This window comes from Xyrauchen texanus, chromosome 44, assembly GCF_025860055.1.
Source record: "Xyrauchen texanus isolate HMW12.3.18 chromosome 44, RBS_HiC_50CHRs, whole genome shotgun sequence".
Taxonomy (NCBI): domain Eukaryota; kingdom Metazoa; phylum Chordata; class Actinopteri; order Cypriniformes; family Catostomidae; genus Xyrauchen; species Xyrauchen texanus.
The window spans coordinates 15,270,373-15,286,643 of NC_068319.1; the positions used below are offsets into that span (position 1 = coordinate 15,270,373).

General features: G+C 38.1%; 1 protein-coding gene across 2 annotated transcripts; it reads left to right on the forward strand.

Annotated features, from left to right (window-relative positions):
- The first annotated feature begins 769 nt into the window (after positions 1-769).
- LOC127636880 (protein cornichon homolog 2) lies at positions 770-14,400 on the forward strand. Of its 2 annotated transcripts, none has more exons than XM_052117662.1 (8): positions 770-867; positions 1,073-1,257; positions 2,391-3,068; positions 5,169-5,237; positions 5,432-5,479; positions 5,778-5,890; positions 5,988-6,131; positions 12,014-14,400. In XM_052117662.1, exons 3-8 carry the CDS (start codon positions 2,988-2,990, stop codon positions 12,039-12,041), a joined length of 483 nt encoding a protein of 160 aa, XP_051973622.1. In that variant the 5' UTR covers positions 770-867; positions 1,073-1,257; positions 2,391-2,987; the 3' UTR covers positions 12,042-14,400. The 2 variants fall into 2 exon arrangements, with proteins under 2 accessions (XP_051973622.1, XP_051973623.1); XM_052117663.1 differs by having other exon boundaries at positions 781-867; positions 1,098-1,257.
- Positions 14,401-16,271: the final 1,871 nt, after the last annotated feature.

Sequence of the window (16,271 nt, forward strand, 5' to 3'; positions counted from 1 at the left end):
GAACATTTGTCAATAGAAAGTCTCAATAATCTAAGCAGTAAAGCAAATCAGAAGCCTCAATAATAGAATGATTGAGAGCCTTCTCCTTACAAAATATTTCAAACAAGTTCCCCTCAATGTTATGTTATTTCACTCAAAAAAAAAAAAAAAAAAAAAAAATATCACACAATAAACAGAGAGATGGTAAGGAATGCATACATTTGCAAAGGTGTGCCATATGACATATCTTTTTATATGGAGGAACTGCAGGATTTTCAAAATGTGTGTTGGGTTGCTATCTTTGTTGGGACTAATTATCACCCACAAGGTTAGTAAATCCTGAAACCACCTACATCACCTCCCAACAGTCCCCACAAGGAAAATAATGTGTTAATTAAAATCTTAAAATATGAAAAAAGGTTTATGTATTGTTATGGTTTAGCAAATAAAATGATCTCAATATAAAAACAATAGAAACCAATGGAAAGTCAATTGAATGTTGACAAAGGGAAACAATAGAATGTGAGCAAAAGAACTCTCTTCTACGTTTGATCGCTCAAAGCTTGACCGCACACTCCAGACAGTGTGAAGGAGAAATAGAGAGAGATAAAAATCAAACCTCAATTTTCCCATGCAGTGACAGAGAATCACTTTTATCAAGAACGTAACACTGAGAGAGAGAGAGAGAGAGAGAGAGAGAGAGACAATAATACAATGGGGGGTATTGAGAGAAACATAAGGGAAGCCAAGAAAGAAAAGACTCGGAGCTCCCTCTGCCCCCTCATATCTCTTGAGGGAATGAGAGAATGTACACTGAAAAGCAGGACAGGAAAAACAGAGACGGCGGAGGAGAAGACTGTTGAATGCAGTTGGGCATCGCATTCATAGGTAATAACATCATGGTTTTATTATAATAACCAAATAGCAGCAGGGGGGGTGGCTGGGTAGGGCTATTTGTTGGAAAAGAGAAACAAGAAAATGCTAAGTTAATTATGTGTCAGACTTCTGAGAGATGTGCTGGATCAAGAGAATTAGAATGTACAAGATAAAAGAGCAGGAATAAAATGACCAACGTTTCTTTTGCTTCTTTCAGTCTGACTTTTCGTACCTGTTCGCAGAGCACCAAGCAGCCAATGAGAACCTGTGATGGGGCCAACAGTGACACCCAGAGCAAGACAGACCAGAGATTTCTGACATGTTGTCGACCCAGATTGATGAAAGGAAAATGAGGGGAGAGAAGACAGACATAGACTTGCGCCACTGCTTCAGAAAACAAAGGTAAATGATGCTCATGCTCACATACTACTGTCATTCATACATACTGTCATTCCACGCACCCTACTCAGTTAACCATTTTGCCCCATCATTTCAAATGTCAGTGTTTATTCATAAGTATATCGTAAACATGTGTTTATGGATTTTACAGCTGCAAAATTGGACATTATTGGAAAGAATTGTATAGATGATTAAAGTAAGTCAAGAATTATGAACTATTTTGAAGCCATATGTTGCACAAAATTAAGTCAAATATGTGATTTATGTGCAGGTAATGAATTTGCATTGAGATTTAATCATTATTATTAGATCTATCCTGTGTTTTTCTATTCAGTGAACACTCACTGAACACTTTATTAGGAACACCTGTACACTTATTCATGCGATTATCCAATCAGCCAGTCGTGTGGCAGTAGTGCACTGCATAAGATCATGCAGATACGGGTCATGAACTTCAATTAATGTTTATATAAACCACCAGAACAGAGAAAAATGTGATCTCAGTGTTTTTGACTGTGGCATGATTGTTGGTGCCAGACGGGCTGCTGATCTCCTGGGATTTTTATGCACAACAGTCTCTAGAGTTTACTCAGAATGGTGCCAAAAACAAAAAACATTCAGTTAGTGGCAGTTCTGCAGACAAAAACCCCATGTTGATGAGAGAGGTCAACAGAGAATGACCAGAATGGTTCGAGCTGATTGAAAGGCTACAGTAACTCAGATAACCACTCTGTACAATTGTAGAGAGCAGAATAGCATCTCAGAATGCACAACATGCTGAACCTTGAAGCAGATGGTATAAACAGCAGAAGACCACATCGGGCACTTTATTCGGACCATAGTGTTCCTAAAAAAGTGTGAGTGTGTGTATTTTCAAAGAATTATCTATTATATCTGAATGCCGATTTATTATCATTTAAAACTGATCAATTCATTCTAAGAGAGGGGATGCATCACTGTTAGATCTGTCGATTGCAAGCGCTCACGAGTGTCATGTTATCGACTGAAGTGACAACAATCATAAATACCTCTAATTGTAATTCCTTTTCATAAATCATTCATCATTCCTCACTGAAAGAGAAGAACACCTTTGGCTGTTTATTACACCATAACTGGAATCATTGCCTGTGTTTCAGATTATATACCGAGGACGTTCATCCTCCAGTGGCCGATGTGCCAACAAAATATTTTTTAGGTGTTCTGCTGTAAATAAGATGTGTGGACCCAGTGTGCAGCTCTAATCTTAGAGACGGGGGAGGGGACCGATTCTCCACACACATACAAAAACCCCTCTGCCAATCACAGAGAGAAAGAGAGAGAGTGTGAAGGGAGACAGTGGAGAGAGTGAAAAGAGGAAACAGCTCTAGCGGTTATCAAAGGTGGACAGCACCAAAGCAGAGAGTTACACACATACACACAAATTCCAGCACGCACGTTTAAAGACGGTCCAGCCAGCGGAGGCGGATAACCAACAGACAGAAGCAGAGAGAGACAGACACCTCACATCTGCAGCCCCAGACCAGAAGATCTACACTCTAATTCTCTCCCGACTCCATCCTAACCTGGACCACAACTGATAATAAGAAGAGGGAGTTGTTGGCAACTTCCCTAAAGACGGCAAGAGTGTGGGCAACACATTAACATATAAAAAGAAAGATAGAGAGAGAGAGCAGGGGAGGACTCCCCTTCGCCCTCTCTCGACCCGGATCACCGTCAGGCTGGCTGGGACAGCCATGGCCTTCACCTTTGCGGCCTTTTGCTACATGTTAACACTCGTGTTATGCGCTGCCCTCATCTTCTTTGTCATCTGGCAGGTAAGTTTAGGGTTCCCTGTAGTGTTACACCTGCATACACACACATTTGGTATAGATCTGCTGAATTGAATTGTAAAGAATATGTACCTGCTACCTGTAACATTTCCACACTTCCATTTCGAGCTGGCATCGGAATCCATGTCTTCGCCAAGTCTCTGACTGTGTGAGTGTGAATGTGATTTTGTGCGCGTGTTCATGCCAGTTTTTGAGCGCAGAGACTGGTGTGTGTCTGTCCAAGCTGTCTCTGCTACTCTTAACAAGGGGGCTCATCCATGAGGTGAATATACAAAATGCAAAAGTTATTATTAGAGTAAACATTCTGACTCATAGATGATTAATGATTTAACGAGAAAGCAGACCGATGCGAAAGACAAAAAGAAGAAGGTGAGAGTCTGCGTATGTAGATAAAAACATATCATTACTACATTGTCATTACTGTAATGTAAAAAAACTAAATTATAATTATTATTATTGTTTTTTTACTGAAATGGATGGCAATTCAGTAATGAGAATTTAATGTCAACACTAAAGAGAACGATGAAGAATGAAGCAAATTTTAGGACAATTAATTTTTTTGCATTGTTTTCATGACAAATTACGTTTACTGTAATACAGTAAAAATGAATTGTATTAATGTAATTAGAATTTAATGACAACACCAATGAGAATATTGGTAATTACAAAAACCCCACAAACTACTTAAGTAAAACAATGACATAAATGTTAAATTGTAAATCATTATAAAAGTTTTTATTATTGCCTTTAATTAAAGATGATTTAAAAATAATGCATTACATCTTTTTAATGTTTTTATTTGGGGTCAAATGTGATATTGTACTTAATTGAAATAAAAAAGCTTTTTTATTTTTACTAAATATAATTTCTTATGTTTTTCTTTTAATTTGGGGTTAAATGTAACCTAGACTTGCTTTGTGAGATTCACCATACATTACAGAGAGAAAGAGAGAGAGGACAACAGCACATTTAAACACTGCTGGTCTTCAGTGCCAGCCCACTGTCTCTAGAATTACAAATGAAATTTACACAGATGCCGCCAGAGACCTCAACATCATCTGTATTCTACATATTACAGGCGACATTCTACAGACAAACACAATGCCCTTTAAACAAAACTGTTAAAGTCAGCCTAAAATGCCAGAGTCATATCGCAGGCTTTAAAAGCGAAAAAAGCAAGCCATGAATCCCTAACAAGAAGTCAAGATATTTGACTGGCAGTAGATTGCAGACCTTACCTGTAAGACATTCAAAGGGCCATTAAGAAACAGACTTGAAATGACAGAGCATTGACTAATGACAGGAGTGGGAGAGATTCTTAACATGAGTCATTTGGTGTGAGTGTATGTATGTGAGAGCGTATGGAGACAGTGTGTGGGGAGGCTGAGTGTCTGTGTATGAGTGCATGCCGGCAAGAAACCATGTTATTGAGAATGCTTATCAAACCGTAATTTAGTTCTGACACCCCTCCCCTCCTCCTCTCCTTCTCCCCCATCTCTATATGGCTTTCAGCCAATAAGCTGGTGAACTCACTTCTATAGTAACCATGACGCCCAGTTAGGGGCTCATGCAATCACCATGGCAACTGCATCTGTTTACAGTTTACTGAACAGAATGAAATGAGGGACCAGCAGGACATATGGATTTATAAGGGGGAAAGAAAGAGGAGTGGAACAGCTTGAAGATGTAGGAAGGTCATGCAAAAGTTAGATGGAAATAAATGAATAGAAAGAATGAGATTCTGTCATCATTTACCCACACTTTCTTCCGTGGAACACAAAAGGAGACGTTAGGCAGCAAGTTAGCCTCAGTCACTACTCACTTTCAAAGCATTGTTTTTCCTTACAGTGAAAGTGAATGGTGACTGAGGTTAACACTCTGCCTAACATCTCCTTTTGTGTTCCACGGAAGACAGAATTCATACAGGACAACATGAGGGGAGAGTAAATTATGTTTGGGGTGAAATATCCTTTTATATATGCTTATTAGTATATGCTGATTTATATGCTACAGTGACCTCCAAAATGTCCTCAAGTGATGTTTAAATTGCTTAAGTTACATGAATTCTGTTTTGCTCTCCTCAAGATTATTGCATTTGATGAGCTGCGCACAGACTTCAAAAACCCCATCGATCAGAGCAACCCCACCAGAGCGGTAAAGGCTTTTCTTAGATAGTGATTCCTTTCACATAGCATCAACTACACAGCTGGTTTCAGTGAAACTTCCCAGCATACATGCACATATGTGTACACACAGACAACAATATCCATGCATGCTGTACAGTTACAACTGTTTTCAGTTGGAGTGCACTGCAAGAAATCTTAATGTGTTTTTGTGTTGTTCTTCAGAGGGAAAGAATTCTAAACATTGAGAGAATTTGCAACCTTCTCCGAAGGGTGAGTGAATTTGTGGTAGTTTAACCACAGATGTAAATGCTAAGTGGTCTCCTTTGGGTTTAAATGCCAATGTGAATTAAATGTGAATGTAAGCAATTTAAAGTAAATTACAAAGTCGAGTGTAAAGTAGACATGCAAAGTGCAGTAGGTAACAACATAATATAACATTGGGGAAGACAACTTGAGTTCTTTCTTTCTTATGTAAGATGTAACAGATGAGATGCTTGTGGCAAATGTATTTACTTACAGACATCATGAACTATAAGATTCATTGAAACTCCTCCTAATTCTTTTCTAGCTGGTGGTTCCAGAGTATTCCATCCATGGGCTCTTCTGTCTGATGTTCATGTGTGCAGGGGAGTGGGTGACTTTGGGCCTTAACATCCCCCTGCTCCTCTATCATCTGTGGAGGTACAAACACTCACATCTACTTGAAACAGCTCAAATTAAATTGTAAAAATTGGATTTAAGCAGCACCTTTAACAATTCCCTCTCTTTTTTTCTGCAGGTTTTTCCACCGTCCTGCAGATGGGTCTGAAGTTATGTATGATCCAGTGAGTGTGATGAATGCAGACATTCTAAATTACTGCCAAAAAGAGTCCTGGTGCAAGCTGGGTTTCTACCTTCTCTCCTTCTTCTACTATCTGTACAGGTAAAACCACCTCTGTCATTCACTGTCTATTCATTTAAATGTATGTTTGAATTTAATTAGAGGTGCTTCTTATGATAAGCATCACTATTACTTTTGCTCATATTCAGGGTTGGAGAGTAATGGAATACTTGTAACAGGAAGACGTATTTAAAACAAAAATTTTTTAAAATAATCAGAATACAGTAAGATTCAAAAAGTATTTTGATTACTGAAGGGATTATTTTGCATTTTATTGTAATTTTGTTTCATTTAATATTTAGTCCTTTCAGATGAAAAACATTTCTACATATAAATGATGCGATCCAAAGTGCATCTGAACAGCGGTGAAACACTTTCTTATGATGTGTTACATTCATACGAGCAGACAGAGAAGTAAGTTTGAAGTAAGTTTGGAGCAGAAGAAATAGAAATAAATCTTGTGTAAATTTTCTGCTTTAAGCTAAAATGCTATTTCTAACCATTTTACATGCACATGTCACCAGACACAATCATATTTATTATCAAGAAAATTCACGTTGGATCATAATTTTTTTTTTCTAGTAAGATCTTTGATAGTAGGGCAAAAATCATAGTGTTGATGATCATTTTTGTATTGTTTTCCTGTAAAAATATAAAAAAAATCCTTAAAACAAGATCAGTTTGATTTATAGTGTTTTAGAAACAACACTGCATAAGATATTTATGTTTTTCAGAGAATGTATTTTTAACATGTGTATTTTGTTTTACTGTACTGACAGAGATTTTATAGTCAAAATAAGTGATAAAATCTACCAGTGCTGAAGAAGTAATCCAAAGTATTTAGAATATGTTACTGACCTTGAGTAATCTAATGGAGTATGTTACACATTATATTTTACAGTATGTATTGTGTAATCTGTAGTGGAATACATTTCAGAAGTTACCCTCCTAACCCTGATTATATTTAGAATTAGGGATTTTAACAAACCCCTGTCTTGAGCAATATATTTGTCACATAACTCATCAGGCAGCTATTACAATTCAGACAATTGTAGATTTCTATATGATGTTAAAGTCTACATTGGTTAGTATTTTTTGTAAAAATAGTCTAACCGTATAAAAAAATTGACAACGCATGTGTTGGATTTATGTTTCTTCTGTCAAAGCTTTTCTTACTGTTTTTTTTTGTTAAGATTTAGAAACATTATGTAGTCTATTAAGCTCCCAATGGAAAGTTCCTCAATGCCGTCATATCCACCTTTTCACTGACAACAGTATGAACATGTATGAACGTAACACATCATAAGAAAGTGTTTCACCGCTGTTCAAATGCACTTTGGATCACATCATTTATATGTATAAATGTTTTTCAACATAATAGTTAAAACATGAAAATTTTTAATGTAACTGTATTCTGATTACCAACTATTTAAATTGTAACTGTAGTGGAATACAGTTTTATACATATAATTTGTATTTTAAATACACCGATCCTGCCAAATATTGTGAAAATATTGCAAAGAATTGCTCCAACCAGCATATCAGAATAGCATTCTGAGATGCTATTCTTCTTACCACAATTGTACAGAGTGGTTATCTGAGTTACTGTAGACTTTGTCAGTTTGAACCAGTCTGGTCATTCTCTGTTGATCTCTCATCAACAAGGTGTTTCCATCCACAGAACTTCCACTCACTGGATAATGTTTGTTTTTGGCACCATTCTGAGTAAATTCTAGAGCCTGTTGTGTGTGAAAATCCCAGAAGATCAGCAGTTACAGAAATACTCAAACCAGCCCATCTGGCATCAACAATCATCCATGTGATTATCTAATCAGCCAATCGTGTGGCAGCAGTGCAGTGTATAAAATCATGCAGATATGGGTCAGGAGCTTCAGTTAATGTTCACATCAACTATTCAGAATGGGGAAAAATTTGATTTTGAGCATGGCATGTTTGTTGGTGCCAGATGGGCTGGTTTGAGTAATTCTGTAACTGCTGATCTTCTGGGATTTTCACACACAACAGGCTCTAGAATTTACTCAGAATGGTGCCAAAAGCAAAAAACATCCGGTGAGCGGCAGTTCTGTGGACGGAAACACCTTGTTGATGAGAGGGGGCAACAGAGAATGGTCAGACTGGTTTGAACTGACAAAGTCTACAGTAACTCAGATAACCACACTGTACAATTGTGATGAGAAGTATATCATCTCAGAATGTTATTCTGAGATGCGGGTTGGTGCTGTTTTGGTGGCATGAGGGGGACCTACATAATATTAGGCAGGTGATTTTAATGTTGTGGCTGATCGGTGTACATAATCCTGTTAAATGTATTCAATTACTCCCCAACCCTGTATATAGGGACAATAACAGACACAGAAACACAGAGAATCCACCTAGCAACAACCCAATACACCCTAGCAACCTCCCAGACCACCTTAGCAACCATATTGAGGGTTGCTACATGTCCTGGAAAACCTGGAATTTTGCAATGCAGTTTTCCAATCATGGAAAAGTCATGGAAAACGAGAAAAACACCTAAATGTCAAGGACATTAATTGTATCACTGACACTGTTTTGTTATATGTACAAAAACATTATAACGATCGGGACTTGGGACTGGTGACAAATTGTCAGAGAGCGAGACAAAGAGACCAAAGAGCAGAGGAACAGTACAAAGGATTTATTAACAATAAATATTAACTTCCACTTTGCTCGTGAAAATGAGGATCCCGGCACTGGCTGTAGTTGCGGGGAGGAGTTTGAGGATGTGTGTGCGCCGTGGCCGCACAATGGGCAAATGGGTGAATAGTGTGTTCGTAGGCGAGTTGGTGCGTTGTGGAAGACAGGAGCAGATTCGTAGGAATCCTCCGTTGAAGCGTATTGAGTTGCAGAGAACAACGGCCAGCAGGCTGGAAGGCAATCACTCTCCTGACACGCGGGCAGAGACAAGGAGTCCTCCGTTGAAAACTCGTGAGCACAGAGAACAAGCGTACAGGCGTACAAGCGTACAACTGGAAGGCAACTACACTCCCGACACATGGGCAGAGATGGGTAACCAAACAGATACATGTGACAGGACCAACTAGGCAGAGAGAGTGAGGTAAGTTACTTTACATCAAACAACATTCTAGCAAAGATGCTGAGAACATGAAGGGCATTAGTAGGGAGTGAATCAGTGGAGAACCAGGTGCTGCTAGCATGCTAATTAGTGGCATGATCAGCGTTCCCCTAGGAACAATCAATGTTCCAATGGAAATAATGATCATGCATGCCGGCAGCGCCTGCGAGACATCACTCAGTACCCCACAGCCACCTCCCGTCAGAATTCTGCCCAAAAACGCAATACAAATTGGGAGCCTCTGTCAGAAACCACATCGACCAGGAGGCCATGAATGCAGAAGACATGGTTTATGATTGCTACTGCTGTCTCCCTCGCTGTGGGTAATTTGAGGAGGGGAATTAAATGAGTAGCTTCGAGAACCTGTCCACTACTCAAAACAACTGTATTGCCATGGGAGACCAGTTCTAAAATGTATATTTGAATGCGCAAATTAATCACATTAAAGTCATGATATGTCTTGTGTGGTTATTAATGCTGCCAAAAGCTGTGATTTTATTAAATCAATGTGTCACGATCCCCTGTTGTCTGTCCCGTGTTTCACTTGTCAACTGTCATAAAACTACACTTCCCATAATTCTCGGCCCTCATCACTGCCAGCACTCAGTCATTGTTCTCACCTGTATGTCGTTTAGTCCTCATTATCCCTATGAATTTAAACCCTGTTGTTTCTCCGTTCTTTGTCGGTTGTTAAGTGTAAATGTAAATGTTCAAATTATTGCCTGTGTTCTCCTGCTCTCCGTGGATGTTTCTCCTGCCTGTGTTCTCCTTGGATGTTTTTCATGTTTATGTTTTGTTTTCCCCACATGGATGTTTTGTTTGTTCCCTGTATTGTTTTATTCTGAGTTACACTGTTCACCGTTTGTTTCACCCAATAAAGAAGCTGCATTTAGATCCCCACTCCTCGTCTGTCCTCATCTGCCTTCGTAACACAATGCATATAATCTGCATGTTCTCCACGCTTCAAAATGAATGTGTGAAGCCGGCCACTCATACACTAAAAACACGCATCATGATAATGTTTGCATGATATTGGTTAAAAATGATATTCACAAATATTTTGCTCAAAGTTTTAATCATGATCATTAATCAGGATTATTCTGTCATTTGAGTATGTTTTTTTTATTGCAGGGCTGCACAATTTGGACACAAAAAAAAAAAATTACTGTTGCAACTGCTTAGAGATCAATTCTAAAAGAAATACTAGGTGATTGCTTTTGACCAAAATTAAGTAATGTTTCCCTATGATACTCATAAACTTCTGCGGCTAAATATTTCAGAGCATGATTGAAAGTTAAACAGTGATTGGTCAGTATAGATAGGTCAGTTGTGTTGAAAATGGACTGTTATTTGGTCTGTCATCTATAGACAGCCTATTATGAACACTTTATCTGGATGCAATTTCTGCTTGCTAGCTCATGAATATCGCAGACAGTTATGCTTAATTAACTATGAGAAGCAGAAACCATGATTGTGGTAACCATATGATTATTTGTGCTGCCTTAATCATGATCATAACTATCGCTTTTTGTGTGTACTATATGACAGAGAGCTTTGAAGCACGCAGCACATACAGACTATGTATTTATCTAATGAAATCACAGCTTTTGATGGTTTAATCACACTGGGCCATGTAGGGAACTGCTTATTCGGAGTTGAGAAACTACCATCAAAAACACAAAGAAACGCAGTACTGCCGCTCCCTTTACACATATTTTGCAGTCTGCGTAGGGGACCAACTCCCTATTGGGGCACCATCAAACTCCACCGGCTGCCTTTTCTCGCACATTATACGTTATTCAAGGACCCGATAACAGTCGCTTAACCCATACAGTTGCCTCACAGATTGCACCATGCCTCGCACCCATGTCCTGGAAATGTCCTGGAAAATTAAGCCTTGAAAAGAGTGGGAACCCTGATATAGCAATGGCCTGGGAACCATCCAAAACACCTCAAGAACCACCTAAAACACCTTAGCAACCATATAGCAATGTCCTGGGAAGCACACAAAAACACTCTTTCAACCACCTACTGTAGACCAACTTAGAAACCAGTCACTTTTCCACCATCGGGCTGAATGGTACTCTTTTGCAAAATAGTGCCATTCCATTCTGAGTTGGCATAGTTACGGTTTTTATTCTGTGGTGCTTGAATATACTTAACAAATACATCAGTTGTGATGTGATGGTGTGAGATGTAAACAGTGGAGCTATGGAGGATGTTCTCATATTACAGTTTTTATAGGTGCACTCAGTAACTTTTGTCTTTGTGTCATCTTGGACTTACACTGACAGCTAGCAACTTGGATGTAGCATCATTTAAAATCAATAGTTTTCAGTTTCAGATGTTATTGTAGAAATGTAGTATTCGCCATCAGACATGATTCCTTTAATCAATGAGTTAAAGTGTCAAATAACAGGATGGTTACTGAGATTAAGGGAGTAGTATTTGGCTGGTCATGTGATTCTAACATGGCTGCCTCCATTGCGGACCCTCTCCATGTAGAATAAAACAGCTTTTATAAGATTACTGATATGACTGGAGTCTTCATTTTAATGTGAGTGCCCATGATTTTATACATATATTACAAAATTACAATTCATGTCTTTAGGAGTTAAAAATGTTTAATGAGGGAAAAATGACTGAGTGCACCTTTAATACAGCTTTTTTCCTGGTTTTGACTCTGCTAAAGCACACGAAAGAAATGACCTCTATCACAAAAAATAAAACGAAAAAAAGGCGAGATGTAAGAACTAGTTAGTATGTCTCTTTTTATTAATATCTTCCTTCTCTCTTTTTCTTTCAGTATGGTGTACGCTTTGGTCAGCTTCTAGTTGATTAGATTAAAAGGATAGAGGACTATGAAAGGAAGAAGAGAGAAGACAGAACAAAGACAGGACCATGTTGTGCTCTCCTCTTCCTCATCCACAGACTTCTCCAGCGCTGACCTTGTTCAGCTCCTCCTCAGATCTCCTTGGTGGGGATGGACAACGGACATTTGAAGAAAAAGCTCAAGATCAGGAGGCATTTATAGCCGTCAATGCAAAGCTGCCTCAATTACTGCCATTAATAAATGAAAAGACATGTGGAAACATGGACCAAAAGAAAACTAGTGCAATTGAGAGTGAGAGTAAATGTTTTGTAACTCCATTTAATTTCTCAAGGGCTGCTGAACATTTCTGCTGCTCATGGCAACAACCAGTTCTTAATGTCTGCGAAGAGCCACACGCGTGCTGTTGAGACAATTACAGAATACATTACCTTGAATTGAAATCGAGAGGCCATACAGTTTGTTGCAATGTCTTTTTGTTTGAATAACATTACCCAACCCAACTTTTCAAAGTATTTAATTACTGCAAAATATTTGCTATTTCAGTATTTGTGGTAGGTGTAGGTGCCTATAAATTTACCATCTATGTAGAAACACAATAAATGATTCAATTAATAAATAGCTCAGTTGTTGCAGTTTGATCAGGGTAGTTCTATTAGTGTCTTTAAAGTAAGTATAGTATAATAGTATATTTTCTATGTAGAATCACATGGTAAAGTTTACACTGATATTTTAAGCAAATCAACCAATGAGATAAATATCACAAGCCGGAAAAACTGTTGGTGCAGCGTAACGTCTGAGGAACTTTCATAAGAGCAACTGAGACTTGATGTTTTGGGTTCATCTATCACGGATAGAGGCGAGGATGAACGGTCAAGCAGAACGGACGTTCCTCTGCGAGTTCCTTAATTAAGATGGGCATGCAGGAGAGATCTGACCCCAACCTCTGCTGGAGTTCAAATGCTGAATAGACTGTGACAAATCATAAAAGCACGTTTGGAATGCCAACAGATGAACTGTAGCAAACAACAGAGGAAGACTCGTTTGAGCGAGTGGGCTGATGTTGCGTGAGACAGTCAAACACAACAGAGCGTGATGAAGATGATAGGAACAATCACTGATAATGATTGGACAGCATCAAGGACAACAAACTGATGACGATTTGACCTTGATGAAGGTCTCACATCAAACAACTTTTCAGGCAATCTTATGTGTTGTCAGACTATATACAACATTTATCTGATGCCACTTTGTCCTGTGTTTATGAGGGCCATAGGACCACACCCTCATTTTGCCACACGTTTGGTTCCTGTGTTGTGTTGTGCCCATCAGTCTGCAAAACAAGTAGATTAATGACAATTATTTATCTAAGCCGTGTGTAGTTCTGACTTTGTAGATTATTAGAATTGCAGAAGTTTAACTTTTGAAGCCACATCCACAGGAATACGTTTTCATTTGAAAACTCATTTTCTATCGCCATCCTTTTCCAAAGTATGCGGTATGGAAAGCGCTTTTATCTAGATGCTTTGTTTTTGGCGAAGGAAAACACCATTAGGCCACGTCCAAACAAGTCTGTGTTTGTTTGAATTTGTTTTTATTTTCTATTGTCATTGTTTTTTCAGGAGTCTACGGTATGGAAAGTGTTTTTAACTAAATGCTTTGTTTTTGGCAAAGGAAAACGCTGTTAGGCCACATCCACACCAGTCCATTTTCATTTGGCTCTCATCCACACTGCAATTTCTTCCATTTTCTCCCACCGAAAATTAAGACTTTCAAAAAATGCTCCCCATACCCATATACTTTGGAAAACATAGATGTTAGGAAACTAAAAAAGAGGTTTCAAATATAAATGAAATACTGTTGACATGCTTCTCTACACAAGCTAGAACAGATTCATTATGAAATACCTACGTGGGGGTATAATTTCATTCTCGTACACACACATTTCAGTAAACAAGAGAGCAATGTTATGATGATAACACAGTCAGAGTACTTTTTAGCCACACTACCTATTAGGTTTGAACTCCTGGGCCCTCTTTCCATCTTTGCTTTGACTTGATGTACCTAAAAATGTGAACATACCCTGGACAATCGCTATAAGCACAAAAAAGGAATGTGGTAACTGAAAGGAACGACTAGGGTCTTTGTTGTAGATGTCTTCACTGAATGTCTTTTTGTGATTTAATATTAGTTAACATGCAGTATCTACATATAAGAGTACCTGCATGACAATGACTTTTATACATGATGCATTAATGTATGCTACAGCACCTTTGGTAAATGTATGGTCTGTATTCGGTTGAATACAGCATAATATCTTAAATACTCCAAAAGCAATTCCACATGTTCTAATAAAACAATGTTGCAGACAAAAGTTCCATTAATTTACATCTTTGGGTGGGAAATAAATGTAATTTAGTCAACTGTGTGTAAGTTGACACACTGCAATCTATTGAAATGATAGAAAATGAGGGTGAGTCTAAAGTTCACCAATCATCATTTACTCACCCTCATGCCATCCCAGATGTGTATGACTTTTTTTCTTCTGCTGAACACACAACGATTTTTAAAAGAAGTTTCAGCTCTGTAGGTCCATATAATGCAAGTGAATAGTGGACAAAAGCTCCAAAGAGTATATAAAAGGCAGATTTATAGTCATCTGTTTCTCACCCACAACTTTCATTACACTTCTGAAGACATGGATTTAACCACTGGAGTCTTGTAGATCACTTGATGTACTTTTGGAGCTTCTATATTTTGGTCACCATTTGCTTGCATTGTATGGACCTACAGAGCTGAGATATTATTCTAAAAATCTCTGTTTGTGTTCAGCAAAAGAAAGGAAGTCATGCACATCTGGGATGGCATGAGAGTGAGTAAATGATCAGAGAATCTTCATTTATGGGTGAACTGATCCTTTAACTATTAAAGAGATAGTTAACCCAAAAATGAAAATACTGTTGTAGTTTACTCACCCTCATGCTGTTCCAAACCCATTTGATTTTCTGTTTTCCACTGAGAGAAAAAAGAGGCAGAATGTTAGCTTCATGTCACGTTCACACTAGTTAAGCTTGGAAATTCAGTTTCCAGTTTCCTAACATCATAGTGTTCCAAAGAATGCTGTGATGGACAGTGTTTTTGAAAAGCTCAATTTTTGGTGGAGGAAAATGCTACTCCAGTGTGGATGAGAGGAGTAAACATGGCGAAATGAATGTGTTTTTCAAACAAAAACAGCATAGACGTGGCCTCACTATTCATTATCATTGTATGGGAAAGTGCAGCATTAACATTCTTCAAAATGTCTTGTATTCCATGGAAGTAAGTAAGTCATAACAGGGTTGGAACAACATGAAAGTCTTCAATTATTTACATTTTTGTGTGAACAATTTACTATTTTCTATAAAAAGAGAAAATTGAATTGATAAACCTGTAATGAAATACATTTTAAAGAAGGTAGATTGATACAAATGATGAAGGGCAAGAGAAGACAAAATCAAAGAGTTTGAAGACACTTCTGATGGCTTGGACTCTCATGCAAAAAGACTCTGGCAAAGGAAAATGTGAGAGCGGTAATGAAAGAGAGAGACAGACAGTGAAAGTGTGAGTGATTTGGAGTCCGTAAGAGGCTAACACAGTTTGGTTGCCATGGAGACACAAAAATAATGAAATGTATTTTATGCTAGGTAGTCTGCTTCGCTTTAAACCCCGAGCCTGTCCAAAATAGGCTTTATGTGCATGGCTGCATCACTGAAAAATTTGCCAAAGGTTTGAAAAGCAATTTGGTATTAAAATTAAGCAAGGAAATGGAATAGTATAGATAAAATAAATAAATAAAATAAAAATGCCAGTGGGGAAAAAAATATATTTTTCTTTTTACGGCAGTTTATCACAGAGCACCAGAGTGCAGTTTATCTGTGGCACATGCAGAACATGCATGTAATTACATACACTCCACTGCCAAAGTCTATTTCTCTCTCTCTCTCTCTCTCTCTCTCTCTCTCTTCACCTCTTGAGAGATGTTGCTATGGAAACTGGTTACAATTGATAAGTTTGAAACATGAGTGAGCCACAGACACATTTCTGTTATACACACACACACACACAAACACAGACTGAGACACCTACACTTGTATGGAAATAGTCCTCTGTTTAAAGAGCTGGATTTTCACTAGGAAATGATGAGATGTTTTATTTTGAATCCGTAATTTAAGCCTCAGCTCAAATTCTTTAAACA

What these genes read in the sequence shown, in the direction of transcription:
- LOC127636880 (XM_052117662.1), top strand. Translation starts at nt 2,988, where the DNA reads ATGGCCTTCACCTTTGCGGCCTTTTGCTACATGTTAACACTCGTGTTA. An exon ending in TCTTCTTTGTCATCTGGCAG is followed by an intron (nt 3,069 to 5,168) that starts GTAAGTTTAGGG and finishes GCTCTCCTCAAG; the next exon opens with ATTATTGCATTTGATGAGCT. An exon ending in CTCCTCTATCATCTGTGGAG is followed by an intron (nt 5,891 to 5,987) that starts GTACAAACACTC and finishes TTTTTTCTGCAG; the next exon opens with GTTTTTCCACCGTCCTGCAG.